At 44.7% G+C, this 19,614-nt stretch overlaps 1 protein-coding gene across 1 annotated transcript in view; it reads left to right on the top strand.

Annotated features, from left to right (window-relative positions):
• Positions 1 to 19,614, top strand: part of LOC306758063 (cadherin-7-like) — a gene marked incomplete at both ends in the record, with an annotated part of 85,140 nt that overhangs the window by 35,627 nt on the left and 29,899 nt on the right. The window contains 3 exons of the mRNA XM_079243279.1: positions 8,929 to 9,182; positions 12,389 to 12,525; positions 12,595 to 12,716. Of these exons, the coding sequence (XP_079099405.1) occupies positions 8,929 to 9,182; positions 12,389 to 12,525; positions 12,595 to 12,716 (513 nt within the window). The remainder of the gene's footprint in view (positions 1 to 8,928; positions 9,183 to 12,388; positions 12,526 to 12,594; positions 12,717 to 19,614) is intronic.

Below are 19,614 nucleotides of genomic sequence, written 5' to 3'. Positions count from 1 at the left end.
CACCCCGATTTACATCTGTCACCCCGATTTATATCTGTCACCCCAATTTACATCTGTCACCCCGATTTATATCTGTCACCCCGGTTTACATCTGTCACCCCGATTTATATCTGTCACCCCAATTTACATCTGTCACCCCGATTGACATCTATCACCATGATTTACATCTCTCACTCCGATTTACATCTGTCACCCCGATTTACATCTATCACCATGATTTACATCTGTCACCCCGATTTATATCTGTCACCACGATTTACATCTGTTACCCCGATTTACATCCGTCACCCAGATTTACATCTATCACCATGATTTACATCTCTCACTCCGATTTACATCTGTCACCCCGATTTACATCTATCACCATGATTTACATCTGTCACCCCGATTTACATCTGTCACCCCGATTTACATCTATCACCATGATTTAAATCTGTCACTCCAATTTTTATCTGTCACTCTGATTTACATGTCTAACCCCGATTCACATCTGTCACCCCGATTTATATCTTCCACCCCGATTTATATCTCTCACTCCAATTTACATCTGTCACCCCGATTTATATCTGTCACTCCAATTCATATCCGTCACACCAATTTACATCTATCACCACGATTTACATCTGTCACCCCAATTTACATCTATCACCACGATTTACATCTATCACCCCGATTTACATCCGTCACCCCGATATATGTGTGTCACCCTGATTTATATCTGTCACTCCAATTTACATCTGTCACCACAATTTACATCTGTCACCCCGAATTATATCTGTCACCCCGGTTTACATCTGTCACCACGATTTACATCTTTCACCACGATTTACATCTGTCACCCCAACTTACATCTATCACCATGATTTACATCTCTCACCCCGATTTACATCCGTCATCCCGTTTTATGTGTGTCACCCCGATTTTTATCTGTCACCCCGATTTACATCCGTCACACCAATTTACATCTATCTCCACGATTTACATCTATCACCACGATTTATATCTGTCACCCCAATTTACATCTATCTCCCCGATTTACATCTGTCACCACGATTTACATCTGTCACCCCGATTTATATCTCTCTCTCCAATTGATATCTGTCACCCCGATTTATATCTGTCACCCCGATTTACATCTATCACCCCAACTTACATCTATCACCATGACCGATTTATATCTGTCACCACGATTTATATCTGTCACCCCAATTTACATCTATCTCCACGATTTACATCTGTCACCACGATTTATATCTGTCACCCCGATTTACATCTGTCTCCACGATTTACATCTGTCACCACGATTTATATCTGTCACCCCAATTTGTATTTGTCACCCCGATTTACATCTATCACCCCGATTTACATCTATCACCACGATTCACATCTATCACCCCCATTTACATCTGTCACCCCGATTGACATCTGTCACCCAGATTTACATCTATCACCACGATTTACATCTATCACCCCCATTTACATCTGTCACCCCAATTTACATCTGTCACCCAGATTTACATCTATCACCATGATTTACATCTCTCACTCCGATTTACATCTGTCACCCCGATTTATATCTGTCACCCCGGTTTACATCTGTCACCCCGATTTACATCTATCACCACGATTTACATCTGTCACCACGATTTACATCTGTCACCTTGATTTACATCTGTCACCTTGATTTACATCTGTCACCCCGATTTATATCTATCACCATGATTTAAATGTGTAACCCCGATTTACATCTGTCACCCCGGTTTACATCTGTCACCCCGATTTACATCTGTCACCACGATTTACATCTATCACCACGATTTACATCTGTCACCACGATTTACATCTGTCACCACGATTTACATCTGTCACCTTGATTTACATCTGTCACCCCGATTTATATCTATCACCATGATTTAAATGTGTAACCCCGATTTACATCTGTCACCCCGGTTTACATCTGTCACCCCGATTTACATCTGTCACCACGATTTACATCTGTCACCTTGATTTACATCTGTCACCCCGATTTATATCTGTCACCCCGATTTACATCTGTCACCTTGATTTACATCTCTCACTCCGATTTATATCTGTCACCCCGATTTAAATCTTTCACCCCGATTTATATCTGTCACCCCCATTTACATCTATCACCATGATTTACATCTGTCACTCCTATTTATATCTGTCACCACGAATTACATCTGTTACCCCGATTTATATCTGTCACCCCGATTTATATTTGTCACCCCGATTTATATCTGTAACCCCGATTTATATCTGTCACCCCGGTTTACATTTGTCACCACAATTTATATCTGTCACCCCGATTTATATCTGTCACTCCGATTTACATCTGTCACCACGATTTATATTTGTCACCCCGTTTTACATCTGTCACCACGATTTACATCTTTCACCACAATTTACATCTGTCACCCCGATTTATATCTGTCACCCCGGTTTACATCTGTCACCACGATTTACATCTGTCACTCCGATTTATATCTGTCACTCTGATTTACATGTGTAACCCCGATTTACATCTGTCACCACGATTTACATCTGTCACTCCGATTTATATCTGTCACTCTGATTTACATGTGTAACCCCGATTTACATCTGTCACCCCGATTTATATCTTTCACCCCGATTTATATCTCTCACTCCAATTTACATCTGTCACCCCGATTTATATCTGTCACTCCAATTTACATCTATCACCCCAATTTACATCTGTCACCACGATTTACATCTGTCACCCCCATTTACATCTGTCACCCCAATTTACATCTATCACCACGATTTACATCTGTCACCACGATTTATATCTGTCACCCCGATTTATATTTGTCAACCCGATTTACATCTATCACCACGATTTACATCCATCACCCCCATTTACATCTGTCACCCGAATTTACATCTGTCACCCCGATTCCTATCTGTCACCCCGACATACATCTGTCACCCAGATTTACATCTATCACCATGATTTACATCTGTCACCCCGATTTACATCTGTCACCACGATTTACATCTGTCACCCCGATTTACATCTGTCACTCTGATTTACATGTGTAATCCCGATTTACATCTGTCACCCCGATTTATATCTTTCACCCCGATTTATATCTCTCACTCCAATTTACATCTATCACCACGATTTACATCTGTCACCCCGATTTATATTTGTCACCCCGATTTACATCTGTCACCATGATTTACATCTGTCACTCCGATTTACATCTGTCACCCCGATTTATGTGTGTCACCACGATTTATATTTGTCACCCCGATTTATATCTGTCACCCCGATTTATATCTGTCACCCCGGTTTACATCTGTCACCACGATTTATATTTGTCACCCCGATTTATATCTGTCACCCCGATTTATATCTGTCACCCCGGTTTACATCTATCACCACGATTTATATCTGTCACCCCGATTTATATTTGTCACCCCGATTTACATCTGTCACCATGATTTACATCTGTCACTCCGATTTACATCTGTCACCCCGATTTATGTGTGTCACCACGATTTACATCTGTCACCACGATTTATATTTGTCACCCCGATTTATATCTGTCACCCCGATTTATATCTGTCACCCCGGTTTACATCTGTCACCACGATTTATATTTGTCACCCCGATTTATATCTGTCACCCCGGTTTACATCTGTCACCCCGATTTATATTTGTCACCCCGATTTATATCTGTCACCCCGATTTATATCTGTCACCCCGGTTTACATCTGTCACCACGATTTACATCTGTCACCACGTTTTACATCTGTCACCACGATTTACATCTATCACCATGATTTACATCTGTCACCCCGATTTATATTTGTCACCCCGATTTACATCTGTCACCCCGATTTATATCTGTCACCCCGGTTTACATCTGTCACCCCGATTTACATCTGTCACCCCGATTTATATCTTTCACCCCGATTTATATCTCTCACTCCAATTTACATCTATCACCCCCATTTACATCTGTCACTCCGATTTACCTCTGTCACCCCGATTCATATCTGTCATTCCGATTGACATCTGTCACCCCGATTTACATCTATCACCATGATTTACAACTTTCACTCCGATTTACATCTGTCACCCCGATTTACATCTATCACCACGATTTACATTTGTCACTCTGATTTACATCTGTCACCACGATTTACATTTGTCACTCTGATTTACATCTGTCACCACGATTTACATCTGTCATTCTTATTTACATCTATCACACCGATTTATATCTATCACACCAATTTATATCTGTCACCCCGATTTACATCTGTCACCACGATTTACTTTTGTCACTCTGATTTATATCTGTCACCCCGATTTACATCTGTCACCCCGACTCATATCTCAGCCTGAGTCCCAGGATTACGACGTATAAAAGGTCCGCCTGAGTTGCAGGTTTACGACATATAAAATGTCCGCCTGAGTCCCAGGATTACGACGTATAAAATGTCCGCCTGAGTTCCAGGATTACGACGTATAAAATGTCCACCTAAATTGCAGGATTACGACGTATAAAATGTCCGCCTGAGTTCCAGGATTACGACGTATAAAATGTCCACCTAAATTGCAGGATTACGACGTATAAAATGTCCGCCTGAGTTCCAGGATTACGACGTATAAAATGTCCGCCTAAGTTGCAGGTTTACGACGCGTAAAATTTCCGCCTGAGTTCCAGGATTATAATGTATAAAATGTCCACCTGAGTTCCAGGATTACGACGTATAAAATGTCCACCTGAGTTCCAGGATTACGACGTATAAAATGTCCACCTGAGTTCCAGGATTACGACGTATAAAATGTCCACCTGAGTTCCAGGATTACGACGTATAAAATGTCCAACTGAGTTCCAGGATTACGACGTATAAAATGTCCACCTGAGTTCCAGGATCACGACGTATAAAATGTCCGCCTAAGTTGCAGGTTTACGACGCGTAAAATTTCCGCCCGAGTTCCAGGATTACAACGTATAAAAGGTCCACCTGAGTTGCAGGTTTATGACATATAAAATGTCCGCCTGAGTCCCAGGATTACGACGTATAAAAGGTCCGCCTGAGTTGCAGGTTTACGACATATAAAATGTCCGCCTGAGTCCCAGGATTACGACGTATAAAATGTCCGCCTGAGTTGCAGGTTTACGACGCGTAAAATTTCCGCCTGAGTTCCAGGATTACAACGTATAAAAGGTCCACCTGAGTTGCAGGTTTATGACATATAAAATGTCCGCCTGAGTCCCAGGATTACAACGTATAAAAGGTCCGCCTGAGTTGCAGGTTTACGACATATAAAATGTCCGCCTGAGTTCCAGGATTACGACGTATAAAATGTCCACCTAAATTGCAGGATTACGACGTATAAAATGTCCGCCTGAGTTCCAGGATTACGACGTATAAAATGTCCGCCTAAGTTGCAGGTTTACGACGCGTAAAATTTCCGCCTGAGTTCCAGGATTATAATGTATAAAATGTCCACCTGAGTTCCAGGATTACGACGTATAAAATGTCCACCTGAGTTCCAGGATTACGACGTATAAAATGTCCGCCTGAGTTGCAGGTGTACGACGCGTAAAATTTCCGCCTGAGTTCCAGGATTACAACGTATAAAAGGTCCACCTGAGTTGCAGGTTTATGACATATAAAATGTCCGCCTGAGTCCCAGGATTACGACGTATAAAAGGTCCGCCTGAGTTGCAGGTTTACGACATATAAAATGTCCGCCTGAGTCCCAGGATTACGACGTATAAAATGTCCGCCTGAGTTCCAGGATTACGACGTATAAAATGTCCGCCTAAGTTGCAGGTTTACGACGCGTAAAATTTCTGCCTGAGTTCCAGGATTACAATGTATAAAAGGTCCGCCTGAGTTGCAGGTTTACGACATATAAAATGTCCGCCTGAGTTCCAGGATTACGACGTATAAAAGGTCTGCCTGAGTTGCAGGTTCACGACATATAAAATGTCCGCCTGAGTCCCAGGATTATGACGCATAAAATGTCTGCCTGAGTTGCAGGTTTACGATGCGTAAAATGTCCGCCTGAGTTCCAGGATTATGACGTATAAAATGTCCGCCTGAGTTCCAGGATTACGACGTATAAAATGTCCGCCTGAGTTGCAAGATTACGATTTATAAAATTTCTGCCTGAGTAGCAGGATTATGATGTATAAAATGTCCGCCTGAGTTATAAGAAAACAATGTGTAAAATATCCACCTGAGTTATAAGAAAACATCGTATAAAATGTCCTTCTGAGTTCCAGGATTACGATGCGTAAAATGTCCGCCTGAGTTCCAGGATTATAATGTATAAAATGTCCACCTGAGTTCCAGGATTACGACGTATAAAATGTCCGCCTGAGTTGCAGGTTTACGGCGCGTAAAATTTCCGCCTGAGTTCCAGGATTACAACGTATTAAAGGTCCACCTGAGTTGCAGGTTTATGACATATAAAATGTCCGCCTGAGTCCCAGGATTACGACGTATAAAAGGTCCGCCTGAGTTGCAGGTTTACGACATATAAAATGTCCGCCTGAGTCCCAGGATTACGACGTATAAAATGTCCGCCTAAATTGCAGGTTTACGACGCGTAAAATTTCCGCCTGAGTTCCAGGATTATAATGTATAAAATGTCCACCTGAGTTCCAGGATTACGACGTATAAAATGTCCGCCTGAGTTCCAGGATTACGACGTATAAAATGTCCACCTGAGTTCCAGGATTACGACGTATAAAATGTCCACCTGAGTTCCAGGATTACGACGTATAAAATGTCCACCTGAGTTCCAGGATCACGACGTATAAAATGTCCGCCTGAGTTGCAGGTTTACGACGCGTAAAATTTCCGCCCGAGTTCCAGGATTACAACGTATAAAAGGTCCACCTGAGTTGCAGGTTTATGACATATAAAATGTCCGCCTGAGTCCCAGGATTACGACGTATAAAAGGTCCGCCTGAGTTGCAGGTTTACGACATATAAAATGTCCGCCTGAGTCCCAGGATTACGACGTATAAAATGTCCGCCTGAGTTGCAGGTTTACGACGCGTAAAATTTCCGCCTGAGTTCCAGGATTACAACGTATAAAAGGTCCACCTGAGTTGCAGGTTTATGACATATAAAATGTCCGCCTGAGTCCCAGGATTACAACGTATAAAAGGTCCGCCTGAGTTGCAGGTTTACGACATATAAAATGTCCGCCTGAGTTCCAGGATTACGACGTATAAAATGTCCACCTAAATTGCAGGATTACGACGTATAAAATGTCCGCCTGAGTTCCAGGATTACGACGTATAAAATGTCCGCCTAAGTTGCAGGTTTACGACGCGTAAAATTTCCGCCTGAGTTCCAGGATTATAATGTATAAAATGTCCACCTGAGTTCCAGGATTACGACGTATAAAATGTCCACCTGAGTTCCAGGATTACGACGTATAAAATGTCCGCCTAAGTTGCAGGTTTACGACGCGTAAAATTTCTGCCTGAGTTCCAGGATTACAACGTATAAAAGGTCCGCCTGAGTTGCAGGTTTACGACATATAAAATGTCCGCCTGAGTTCCAGGATTACGACGTATAAAAGGTCTGCCTGAGTTGCAGGTTCACGACATATAAAATGTCCGCCTGAGTCCCAGGATTACGACGCATAAAATGTCCGCCTGAGTTCCAGGATTACGACGTATAAAATGTCCGCCTGAGTTGCAAGATTACGATTTATAAAATTTCTGCCTGAGTAGCAGGATTATAATGTATAAAATGTCCGCCTGAGTTATAAGAAAACAATGTGTAAAATATCCACCTGAGTTATAAGAAAACATCGTATAAAATGTCCTTCTGAGTTCCAGGATTACGATGCGTAAATTGTCCGCCTGAGTTCCAGGATTATGACGTATAAAATGTCCGCCTGAGTTCCAGGATTACGACGTATAAAATGTCCGCCTGAGTTGCAAGATTACGATTTATAAAATTTCTGCCTGAGTAGCAGGATTATAATGTATAAAATGTCCGCCTGAGTTATAAGAAAACAATGTGTAAAATATCCACCTGAGTTATAAGAAAACATCGTATAAAATGTCCTTCTGAGTTCCAGGATTACGATGCGTAAATTGTCCGCCTGAGTTCCAGGATTATAATGTATAAAATGTCCACCTGAGTTCCAGGATTACGACGTATAAAATGTCCGCCTGAGTTGCAGGTTTACGACGCGTAAAATTTCCGCCTGAGTTCCAGGATTACAACGTATTAAAGGTCCACCTGAGTTGCAGGTTTATGACATATAAAATGTCCGCCTGAGTCCCAGGATTACGACGTATAAAAGGTCCGCCTGAGTTGCAGGTTTACGACATATAAAATGTCCGCCTTAGTCCCAGGATTACGACGTATAAAATGTCCGCCTAAGTTGCAGGTTTACGACGCGTAAAATTTCCGCCTGAGTTCCAGGATTACAACGTATAAAAGGTCCGCCTGAGTTGCAGGTTTACGACTTATAAAATGTCCACCTGAGTTCCAGGATTACGACGTATAAAATGTCCGCCTAAGTTGCAGGTTTACGACGCGTAAAATGTCCACCTGAGTTCCAGGATTACGACGTATAAAATGTCCGCCTGAGTCCCAGGATTACGACGTATAAAATGTCCGACTGAGTTGCAGGTTTACGATGCATGAAATGTCCGCCTGAGTTCCAGGATTACGACGTATAAAATGTCCGCCTGAGTTCCAGGATTACGACGTATAAAATGTCCGCCTGAGTTGCAGGTTTACGATGCGTAAAATGTCCGCCTGAGACTGTAAAGTAGCTGTGAGCCTAACAGGAAGTGACGTACGAGGAGTCCAGTCATACAGAAGACGATGTGGAGAGAGTGAATATTTGTCCAGTTCTAACATCTAAACTTCCTCTCACAGACGCTGGACTTTGAAACAAAATCCAGTTATGTTTTGCACGTGGAAGCCTCCAATCGGCAGGTCGACACCCCTTTCATCTTAGGGGGTGCGTTCAGGGACACCACGACGGTTCGACTCCTGGTGGAGAACGTAGATGAGCCCCCGGTTTTTTCGCCCTCCGTCACCTCGTTGCTGGTTTCTGAGGCGGCTCCAATTGGGACAAATGTTGGATCAGTTTCAGCTCATGACCCCGACCTCCCCAGCAGTCCGATCAGGTGGGATGGTACCCCAGCATGAAAACAGACCAAGCAGTCAACCAAAACCTGGTCACCTGTCTGTCTCATTACCTGTCCATCTGGTCACCTGTCTGTCTCATTACCTGTCCATCTGGTCACCTGTCTGTCTCAGTACCTGTCCACCTGGTCACCTGTCTGTCTCATTACCTGTCCATCTGGTCACCTGTCTGTCTGATGACCTGTCTGTCTCATGACCGCTGTGTCTGGTCCATCTGGTCACCGGTCTGTCTCATCACCTGTCCATCTGGTCACCTGTCTGTCTGATGACCTGTCTGTCTCATGACCGCTGTGTCTGGTCCATCTGGTCACCGGTCTGTCTCATCACCTGTCCATCTGGTCACCTGTCTGTCTCATTACCTGTCCATCTGGTCACCTGTCTGTCTCATTACCTGTCCATCTGGTCACCTGTCTGTCTCAGTACCTGTCCACCTGGTCACCTGTCTGTCTCATTACCTGTCCATCTGGTCACCTGTCTGTCTCATTACCTGTCTGTCTCATGACCGCTGTGTCTGGTCCATCTGGTCACCGGTCTGTCTCATCACCTGTCCATCTGGTCACCTGTCTGTCTCATTACCTGTCCATCTGGTCACCTGTCTGTCTCATTACCTGTCCATCTGGTCACCTGTCTGTCTGATGACCTGTCTGTCTCATGACCGCTGTGTCTGGTCCATCTGGTCACCGGTCTGTCTCATCACCTGTCCATCTGGTCACCTGTCTGTCTCATTACCTGTCCATCTGGTCACCTGTCTGTCTCATTACCTGTCCATCTGGTCACCTGTCTGTCTCATTACCTGTCCATCTGGTCACCTGTCTGTCTCAGTACCTGTCCATCTGGTCACCTGTCTGTCTCATTACCTGTCCATCTGGTCACCTGTCTGTCTCATTACCTGTCCATCTGGTCACCTGTCTGTCTCATTACCTGTCCACCTGGTCACCTGTCTGTCTCATTACCTGTCCATCTGGTCACCTGTCTGTCTGATGACCTGTCTGTCTCATGACCGCTGTGTCTGGTCCATCTGGTCACCGGTCTGTCTCATCACCTGTCCATCTGGTCACCTGTCTGTCTCATCACCTGTCCATCTGGTCACCTGTCTGTCTCATTACCTGTCCATCTGGTCACCTGTCTGTCTCATTACCTGTCCATCTGGTCACCTGTCTGTCTCATTACCTGTCCATCTGGTCACCTGTCTGTCTCAGTACCTGTCCATCTGGTCACCTGTCTGTCTCAGTACCTGTCCATCTGGTCACCTGTCTGTCTCATTACCTGTCCATCTGGTCACCTGTCTGTCTCATTACCTGTCCATCTGGTTACCTGTCTGTCTGATGACCTGTCTGTCTCATGACCGCTGTGTCTGGTCCATCTGGTCACCGGTCTGTCTCATCACCTGTCCATCTGGTCACCTGTCTGTCTCATTACCTGTCCATCTGGTCACCTGTCTGTCTCATTACCTGTCCATCTGGTCACCTGTCTGTCTCATTACCTGTCCATCTGGTCACCTGTCTGTCTCATTACCTGTCCATCTGGTCACCTGTCTGTCTCAGTACCTGTCCACCTGGTCACCTGTCTGTCTCATTACCTGTCCATCTGGTTACCTGTCTGTCTGGTCACCTGTCTGTCTCATCACCTGTCCATCTGGTCACCTGTCTGTCTCATTACCTGTCCATCTGGTTACCTGTCTGTCTGATGACCTGTCTGTCTCATGACCGCTGTGTCTGGTCCATCTGGTCACCGGTCTGTCTCATCACCTGTCCATCTGGTCACCTGTCTGTCTCATTACCTGTCCATCTGGTCACCTGTCTGTCTCATTACCTGTCCATCTGGTCACCTGTCTGTCTCATTACCTGTCCATCTGGTCACCTGTCTGTCTCATTACCTGTCCATCTGGTCACCTGTCTGTCTCAGTACCTGTCCACCTGGTCACCTGTCTGTCTCAGTACCTGTCCACCTGGTCACCTGTCTGTCTCATTACCTGTCCATCTGGTTACCTGTCTGTCTGGTCACCTGTCTGTCTCATTACCTGTCCATCTGGTCACCTGTCTGTTTCATTACCTGTCCATCTGGTCACCTGTCTGTCTCATTACCTGTCCATCTGGTTACCTGTCTGTCTGATCACCTGTCTGTCTCATGACCGCTGTGTCTGGTCTGTCTGGTCACCTGTCCATCTGGTCACCTGTCTGTCTCATCACCTGTCCATCTGGTCACCTGTCTGTCTCATCACCTGTCCATCTGGTCACCTGTCCATCTGGTCACCTGTCTGTCTCATCACCTGTCCGTCTGGTCATCTGTCCATCTGGTCACCTGTCCATCTGGTCACCTGTCTGTCTGGTCACGTGTCTGTCTCATCACCTGTCTGTCTGGTCACCTGTATGTCTGGTCACCTGTCCGTCTGGTCACCTGTCTGTCTCATCACCTGTCTGTCTGGTCACCTGTCTGTCTGGTCACCTGTATGTCTGGTCACGTGTCTGTCTCATCACCTGTCTGTCTGGTCATGTGTCTGTCTCATCACCTTTCTGTCTGGTCACCTGTATGTCTGGTCACCTGTCCGTCTGGTCACCTGTCTGTCTCATCACCTGTCTGTCTGGTCACCTGTCTGTCTGGTCACCTGTATGTCTGGTCACCTGTCTGTCTCATCACCCGTCTGTCTGGTCACCTTTCTGTCTCATTACCTGTCCATCTGGTCACCTGTCTGTCTCATTACCTGTCCATCTGGTCACCTGTCTGTCTGGTCACCTGTATGTCTGGTCACCTGTCTGTCTCATCACCCGTCTGTCTGGTCACCTTTCTGTCTCAATACCTGTCCATCTGGTCACCTGTCTGTCTCATTACCTGTCCATCTGGTTACCTGTCTGTCTGGTCACCTGTCTGTCTGGTCACCTGTCTGTCTCATCACCCGTCTGTCTGGTCACCTTTCTGTCTCATTACCTGTCCATCTGGTCACCTGTCTGTCTCATTACCTGTCCATCTGGTTACCTGTCCATCTGGTTACCTGTCTGTCTGGTCACCTGTCTGTCTGGTCACCTGTCTGTCTGGTCACCTGCCTGTCTGGTCACCTGTCTCTCTGTTCACCTGCCTGTCTCACCATTTGACTACCTGTCTAACCTAGTGTCTGTCTATGCTGTCTGCCTGTCCAACTGTATGTCTGACTGTGTATCTGACCATCTTATTGACCATCTGTGTTTCTTAGGTACTCTATAGACAGGAATTCCGATGTGGATCGCTACTTTGACATTGACAGCATCTCAGGTATCATCCGGACCAGCAAGCAGCTTGACCGGGAGATCTGTGTTTTGCACAACATCACTGTGATCGCCACTGAGAGCTGTAAGTTCACCATGTCCTGGGTTTGGGTTCACCATCTGTATGTACCTGACAGGTGTGACTTTATTTCAGTGGACCGGACTCAAGTGGGCCAAGCTGTGGTTCTGATATCCATTACAGATGTAAACGACAATGCTCCAAGTTTTGCCATCAACTACCAAACCTTTGTTTGTGAGAAAGCCCAACCTGGACAGGTAAACTTTATCTGTTTGGTCGTGATATTTTCGGTAAATATCTACACCACATCTGTTCATGTCCTTAAGAATCAGAGTTTCAACATTCAAATGAATTTTTGTTAAATGGGGTATATGTAGAGCACATTAAATTCTATATGATTTATTTATGTTACTGGTGAGTTTTGTAATGACTTCTATTTTTTCCACTACTCGATACAGAACAGTGCATTTGATTTCACTTTTAGGTATTATAAAGATTCCTACGGATGCATGCCTGGTGATATTTCCTCTCATTTTTCTCTTTATTTTTCAGGGGATTTTAAACAAACTATGAAGTAATTTTAATTTATTTAATTTATTTTAATGGTAGGGTTCCCAATGGACCTGCTTTAAGAAATGCTTGACAAATGACCAGTAATCCAGCAGGTTAATGGTATAGGGACTAACAGGATGACTGGCGAGAAGGTTAATGAGCTAGATCAGTGATCCTTACTGTTAATTCCACAAGAGCCGCACTCAATATACTAAGACAACAGGAGAGTTCCCATGCTACGTATCCTGCTACGTTGCCAAATCAGTAACATTCAGCTTTTTAGCAAGGAATAGTTATCCTAAATATTACACGGAGTAATGGCAAAAGTATCTGGTCAAAATACAATAATGCCTCCAGAATGTGGGCGTTTCTTTTTCATTATCTATACAGAGCTACTGACGGAGCAGCTCTGAAATCAGCCAGAACTGGCAACTCTGACCGGGTCAGTTAGGGCCGTTAGGACAGCAGAGTTTCTGCAAGCAGCCTACAGCTCTTGTTAGTGGAGAGAACTGCAGCGTTGAGGACCAAGGCCGGCTCTAGGAATGCATACTTGAGGGGACAGGCAGATACGTGAAGGGGGCATCATGCGTGCACATCACGCTTGTGCTCTTTTTGTTATTGTTCTTTGTGTTTTCTTAATGGGACTGTTAGTCTGACACTAAAGAAATGGGTTCCACTTCATCAGGCCTCGAACCAAAGACCTGTCCAGCTTGGGTGTCCCACCAGAAACTAAAGCTCCTGCTGGTACAGCTCTTAGGGTCACTGAGGCACCAAACCCCTCTGACCACAATAAGGTGGCAATCCCTCAGAGAGAAAGGAATATACAAATAATAGATACAGTAAAGTAAGAAAAAAAATTACAAACACCAGTCAAAGTTTTAACTGCTAACAACATAACAAATGTCTCAGACGGCCAAATAACAATAAACTAAAATATAAAACTAAGCTGGCATAGTTCAGCAAACACAGACAACCAACACAGGACATTTTCTTAATTTTGACTTTTTCCTTTTTTTTTTTTTTTAAATCAAACTCATTCCCTACTTTAAAATAACAGTCTCCTACTTTTCTGCCCAAAAACTCACAAAGTTGTCCATGTCCAGTAATGGTCTTCTCATGGGCCAATATCACCAAATTCCTCTTTCTGTCAAACGACATGGTGCGACGGTACGGGGTTAGGACCCGTGCCAATGTGCAGAATGAACTCTCACACGATGCTGAAGACACACCAATCACCAGGGCTGCCACATACAATTAATGCAACATAGGAAAGGCCTCCTTGTACTCCTGCAGGTGTTTACACACAGTGGACAGGTCACTGTGGTGTTGCTGTTGTCTGCCACAGAGCCAGCCAGCTCAGTCAGTGGGCACAACAGGGTTGAATCTAGAAATTTGCTAGATTTGGGTGCAAGGCTTGATATGGCTTTCATCACATTCTTTGAAAATCTATTTTCAATTTCTGAAATAGCCCTGTCAAGGATGTTGAGCAGAAACCTTTTCAGAGATTGATGAGGGGAGGCAGAGTCTGTATGGCCCACAGTTGACAGCGCCACACTTTCACCGAGATGTTTGCTCATTGTTCTCTTTGGAGGATGTGAATCATCCCCAGCAGCCGCCTGAGACAACTCTCCCCAGTACTCATCGTCTTGGTCTCGCATGTTTTTTAACAACTAGTGCTGCACCAACAACCTCAGAAGCGCTGCACATATTAACTGTCTGAGACTGGAGTCTTGCATTGGCTGGTTTCAAGACACCAAGCACTCACACTAAAAACTTGCCAGTCTCAAAGAAGTCTTGCCTCTTCATTTGACAGAGAAGGCCTAATCAAATCCAATCAAGGATACTTTATTCATCCCCGAGGGGAAATTCAGAGTTCAAGTCAGCTCGTCCAAAGTCAGACATGTAACATTAATGACAAAAGAGTAATACAGAACCAAGCTAAAGCTTAGGCTGTGCAGCTAGTTTACCAGCGCTGCCTTACAAGATAAGAGATACATTAGAGATACATGAGTTCAGTTTAAGTTCCACAGGCCTCAGAAAGGGAGGGGGACTGAGCGTCAGACAGCATTACATTCCAGGAGACGTGATAACCAGCCTGCCCAAGGTCAGTCAGGGAGCCAGATCTAGATAACAGCTTTGTTTTGGGTCAAGCTGATCTTCATTGATCTTCATTTGGCTCAGCCTTTGAGTCCTTAGTGGTCTCAGTCGGACTCCCAAACAGCCGAATCGGGGGTCAGTTTCCACCAAAACCGAACAAGATGTTTCCCACTTACGGAAGAGCTCCAGAACCACAACCAGCTTCATTCGCGGTCCAGTGCCGTCACGCATGAGTTCAAGTGCTAGTTGCTCGGTGTAGTCCATCACAGATCTTCCAGAATTTGCAAGACACCAGGAAACCATAATATTATATCATAAATCCAATCGTGTTAAAATCCTCCACAGAAAGAAGCAGCAGGCACATGATCTTCATCACGTATCCAGCAGCATACACTCCATCAGGACCTGCAGGCTCCCCTTCGCCTATTCTTCGGGGAAAAAAAGATTTTATAAATTGCATTGAGAGACCAGCTGACCAGATCCATGATTTAAATTCAGAAGGAAATGGAGCAAGAGGTTCAGATAGATAGATGACAATACAAAGAAGCAGCAGGTCAGCGTGAGAACGGGAGGGAGAGAAAAAGCGTCTGTCTGCAGGAAGTGAAAAGCACAGCTCAACTGCAGCATTATCATCCTCTGTCATATCAGAGAGTATGTGGAGAATCTGGTCTTTGTTTTCCACAATGCATCTTGTCACTTCATAGTGGCTTGTCCATCAAATATGAAGCAGCCTTCTAAGATTAGGAGCATCATATTGTTTGGACACAATGATGCGGAAAAATGCTGAAGAGTGAGTTGGAGACAAAAAAAAAAAATCTTCTTGCACATGGTTCACTCTGCATGGCATGCACAACCACCGAGTGCAGTTGGTGGTTGTAGCAGTGTATGTAAGGAACATGTCTTCCAAGCTTCTTTTGGTACACCAGCTCTTACTCCACTCATCCCAGAGGCTCCATCATAACACTGGCTCAGTATGTTGTCAGCATTGTAGCCAGCATCAGAAAGGTGTGTCACGGCAGGGAGAATCTGCCACACGAGGTTGGACCCAACATGCAGACAGCAAGTAGGAGCACAATTTATTGCAAGTGTATGTAGAATTGCTTGGGTATTCTGTCCAGGTTGTATTTCTAGGAGAAGATAATTAGTGGTGTCCAAAAGAAATGAAGTCTCGGAGATTGCTCCATTTTTGCAAGAACCTTACTGTGACCAGGGGTGGTTGGTTGGCTCGAGAGGTGGCGGGGGGGGTTCAAGTTCCCAGGCGTGGTGAACAAGATGGCGGGGCGAATAGGCAAGTGGAACAGCTGGAAATAACTCTGGATTGGTGGAGTCAATCCAGGCAAGGTGAGGCAAGGCAGCGCTACATAGATAGCAGGAGCAAAGAACATTGGTTAAATAACCCTTCGGGAACATGGAAAATCTCAAGGAGCCGGATTTACCAGGTACTGTGAGCTAATCTGGTGGAGACTGGAGCTCTTGCAGGTGCTTAAACAGCAGCGCCAGATGAGCAGCAGGTGTGTTCCATTAGCACTCCAGACTCCGCCCTGAGCCTCCAGGAAACCTGCTCAGCCCCGCCTAAAAATCCAGGAGAAAAGGAAAAACTAAACACTGCCAGGAGAAGCCCATGACAAGGTGTGTCAGTGTTGCAGAGGTGATGTACTCTGCATCAAGTTGACCCAGGCCAAGCAACCCAATAAGAGGCTCTTCTATGGAATTGCTCACAAATCGAATCATCACAGACAAATTTTCCACTCTGCACCTGTCCCTGGTGCCATCACTTTTCAGACAAAACCCTGCACAATCAGCACTTTCATATTTTTTCTTGACTTCTCCAAGAACCATGTCTGCCAATGTTTGAATTATTTCATTTTGAATATCCTTAGATGTGTATTTTGCATTTTTGGGGATACTTTGATATTTTGTTTGCCAGTTTTTCATCTTTCTCCAAAGTGTATTCCATCAGTTTTAGAAACAAACCTGAAGCAATATAATCACCTTCAGCTGTAGGCCTGTCATGTGTCAGAGTTTCTGTGGTCCCACGCAGCCCCAACTCATTGACACAGAGAAACTTTACAGCATTGCCTACACTCTTGACATAGTAATGGTTTTTTTCAAGTTGTGTTTTACCAACCAACAAGGAGTCAACAGTCCCCCCTGCTGGAAGTATGGACATGGTTATGGCTGGACACATGCCTCTGTAGACCCTTGTCTCGACCAAGTGCTGCTTTCCAGTTGTTAAAACCAGTTAAAGTAAAAACAACATCCTTCTCATTAGCAGATGCACATTTCCGACACGGGAAACAGAAGCGTGCATCGCGTACAACTGGCTGGATTAAATGATCTTAATGTTGTTCCAAATGCATGCTTTGGGTAGCTACTTACTGTTGGCTGAGATGGTGCATTGCCATTTAAACCACGAGGTAGACCTTGCTTAGTAAGCTGCATGAAAGGACCAGCACAGGAGGCAGGAGAAGCAGCGTTTGCTGGAAAGGGAGTCATTAGCTGGGTTTTGGCTGCTGTCTGTGAGGGACTAGCAGCTTCATGGCTACTGGTGGAAGCAGGAGCAGTACTGCCTTTTTTACAAGCTCTGAAGAATGGATGCATCACAGAGAACTGAATTAAACTTCGAGTATGGCAGAATAGTTTTTGTAATGTTATTAGTCCAAAGAACCAAATCCGTAATGCACGCTGTCTACAGTTTGAGTTGGGAGACGCAAACATTAAAGGGGTCCTATTCTGGTATTTGGAGTTTTCTGAGCTTTCTACAGTGTTACAGTGTTGAATCCTCATCAGACATGTGAACTGTTTTTTTATCACCTAAACGCCTGTTTGAGTTTGAGTTTGAGTTCCAGCACGCTCTCCACTCGGTTTCCATGGCGACGAAAAACACGTGGTTTTAGAGAGTTTTTTCTACGTGGAAATCCTTGTGACGTCCCGGGGGATAAGGTTGGGTGATTGGTTACCTTCTACTGGTTAACAAGGGCATGTACAAATACATCAGGCGGGTGGAAAACGTGGGATAAAGTTATTTCCAACGATGGCTGGTGAGTTTACCAAAGAGAGACATCCTGCTGCATTCGTTGCTGTGGGTTGCTGTTTTCCACTTCGTTTTCAGGCTCTGATTCAGGTTCCAACATGTAGGGCTGGATGCTATGTGTTGACATTGTAGTTTGTTTTTTTATTAAGTTCATATGAGCCTAATCCTTCTGTTTATGAGACGTTACAATGACGGTGAAAGCAGGTGCGGTGCGCGCTCCCGATGTAGTGCAGTGGCGGGAGGCGGGGCTTAATGCGGAAGAGTCTCAATCCACTCGCTTTGCCCGCAGGCTGATCTGACCATAGACATCATATATACGTAGACGCCGCATTGTATCACGCCACCTACACGAGCTGACGTCTCATCGTGCCGCCATCTTGGATGGGTCTCCATGCGCCTCCAATGCATTTATTTGTAAGGTGTAGGTCCAACCACGACAAGAACTCCACGGATTTTTACCTGTTTTTCCTCACAGTTTGGTTTGTTACAAAGGGCAGAGACATTGTTATGATACAGATCACTGTAAAACATTAAAAAACAACGTGCTTTTAAGTTAAAATATTTTGATAAGTCCAATAGTTAGGGATCCCTAGCTATCTAACTATCCCTTAGTTATGCTGCGATAGGTTTAGACTGCCGAGGGACATTTCCTGGTACACAAGGGCTGCTAACTTTCCAAAAACCTCGGAGTAAGATTTAATGAAGACAATCCAAATTTTGTCTTGTTCCGGAGGCTGATGGCTGCTGGCAGGAATGATCTTCTGTATCTTTCAGTCTTCCATCGGACCTGAAGAAGCCTCTCACTGAACACACTTTGTTGTTTCATCACTGTGTTGTGGAGAGGGTGTGAAGAATCCTCCATCATCTTCATCAGCTTGTGCAGCATTCTTCTTTGGACAATCAGCTCCAGCGGCTCCAGAGTTACTCCAAGCACAGAAGCAGCTTTCTGGATCAGTTTGTTGATTCTCTTCAAGTCTCTGGTTCTGATGCTACTACCCCAGCAGATGCTGCAAAGCTGACTGCACTCTCCACAACAGACTTCTAGAAGATATGCAACATCTTGGTGCAGACGTTAAACCATCTCAGCTTCCTTAAGAAGTCCAGTCTGCTCTGACCTTTCTTGTAGATGTAGTCAGTGTTGCATTTCCAGTCCAGTTTGTTGTCCAGCTGAACTCCAAGATACTTGTATTCCTCCACCACCTCCACCTCCTCTCCCAGGATGGAAACAGTGCTTTGTTTATTCTTCTTCCTCCTGAAGTCAACAATCATCTCTTTTGTTTTGCTGCTATTTAATATGAGATGATTGTCACCGCACCATTTAACAAACTGACTGACCAGTTCTCTGTACTCTGCTTCTTGTCCATCCCTGATACACCCCACAACTGCAGAGTCATCAGAGTATTTCTGCAGATGACAGGACTCAGAGTTGTACTGGAAGTCTGAGGTGTACAGAGTGAAGAGGAATGGCCAGA

Source organism: Telmatherina bonti (genome assembly GCF_933228915.1).
Source record: "Telmatherina bonti genome assembly, chromosome: 7".
NCBI classification, from domain to species: domain Eukaryota; kingdom Metazoa; phylum Chordata; class Actinopteri; order Atheriniformes; family Telmatherinidae; genus Telmatherina; species Telmatherina bonti.
Note: the sequence above shows the minus strand (reverse complement) of the source record. Positions and strands in the feature narration are given on the sequence as shown.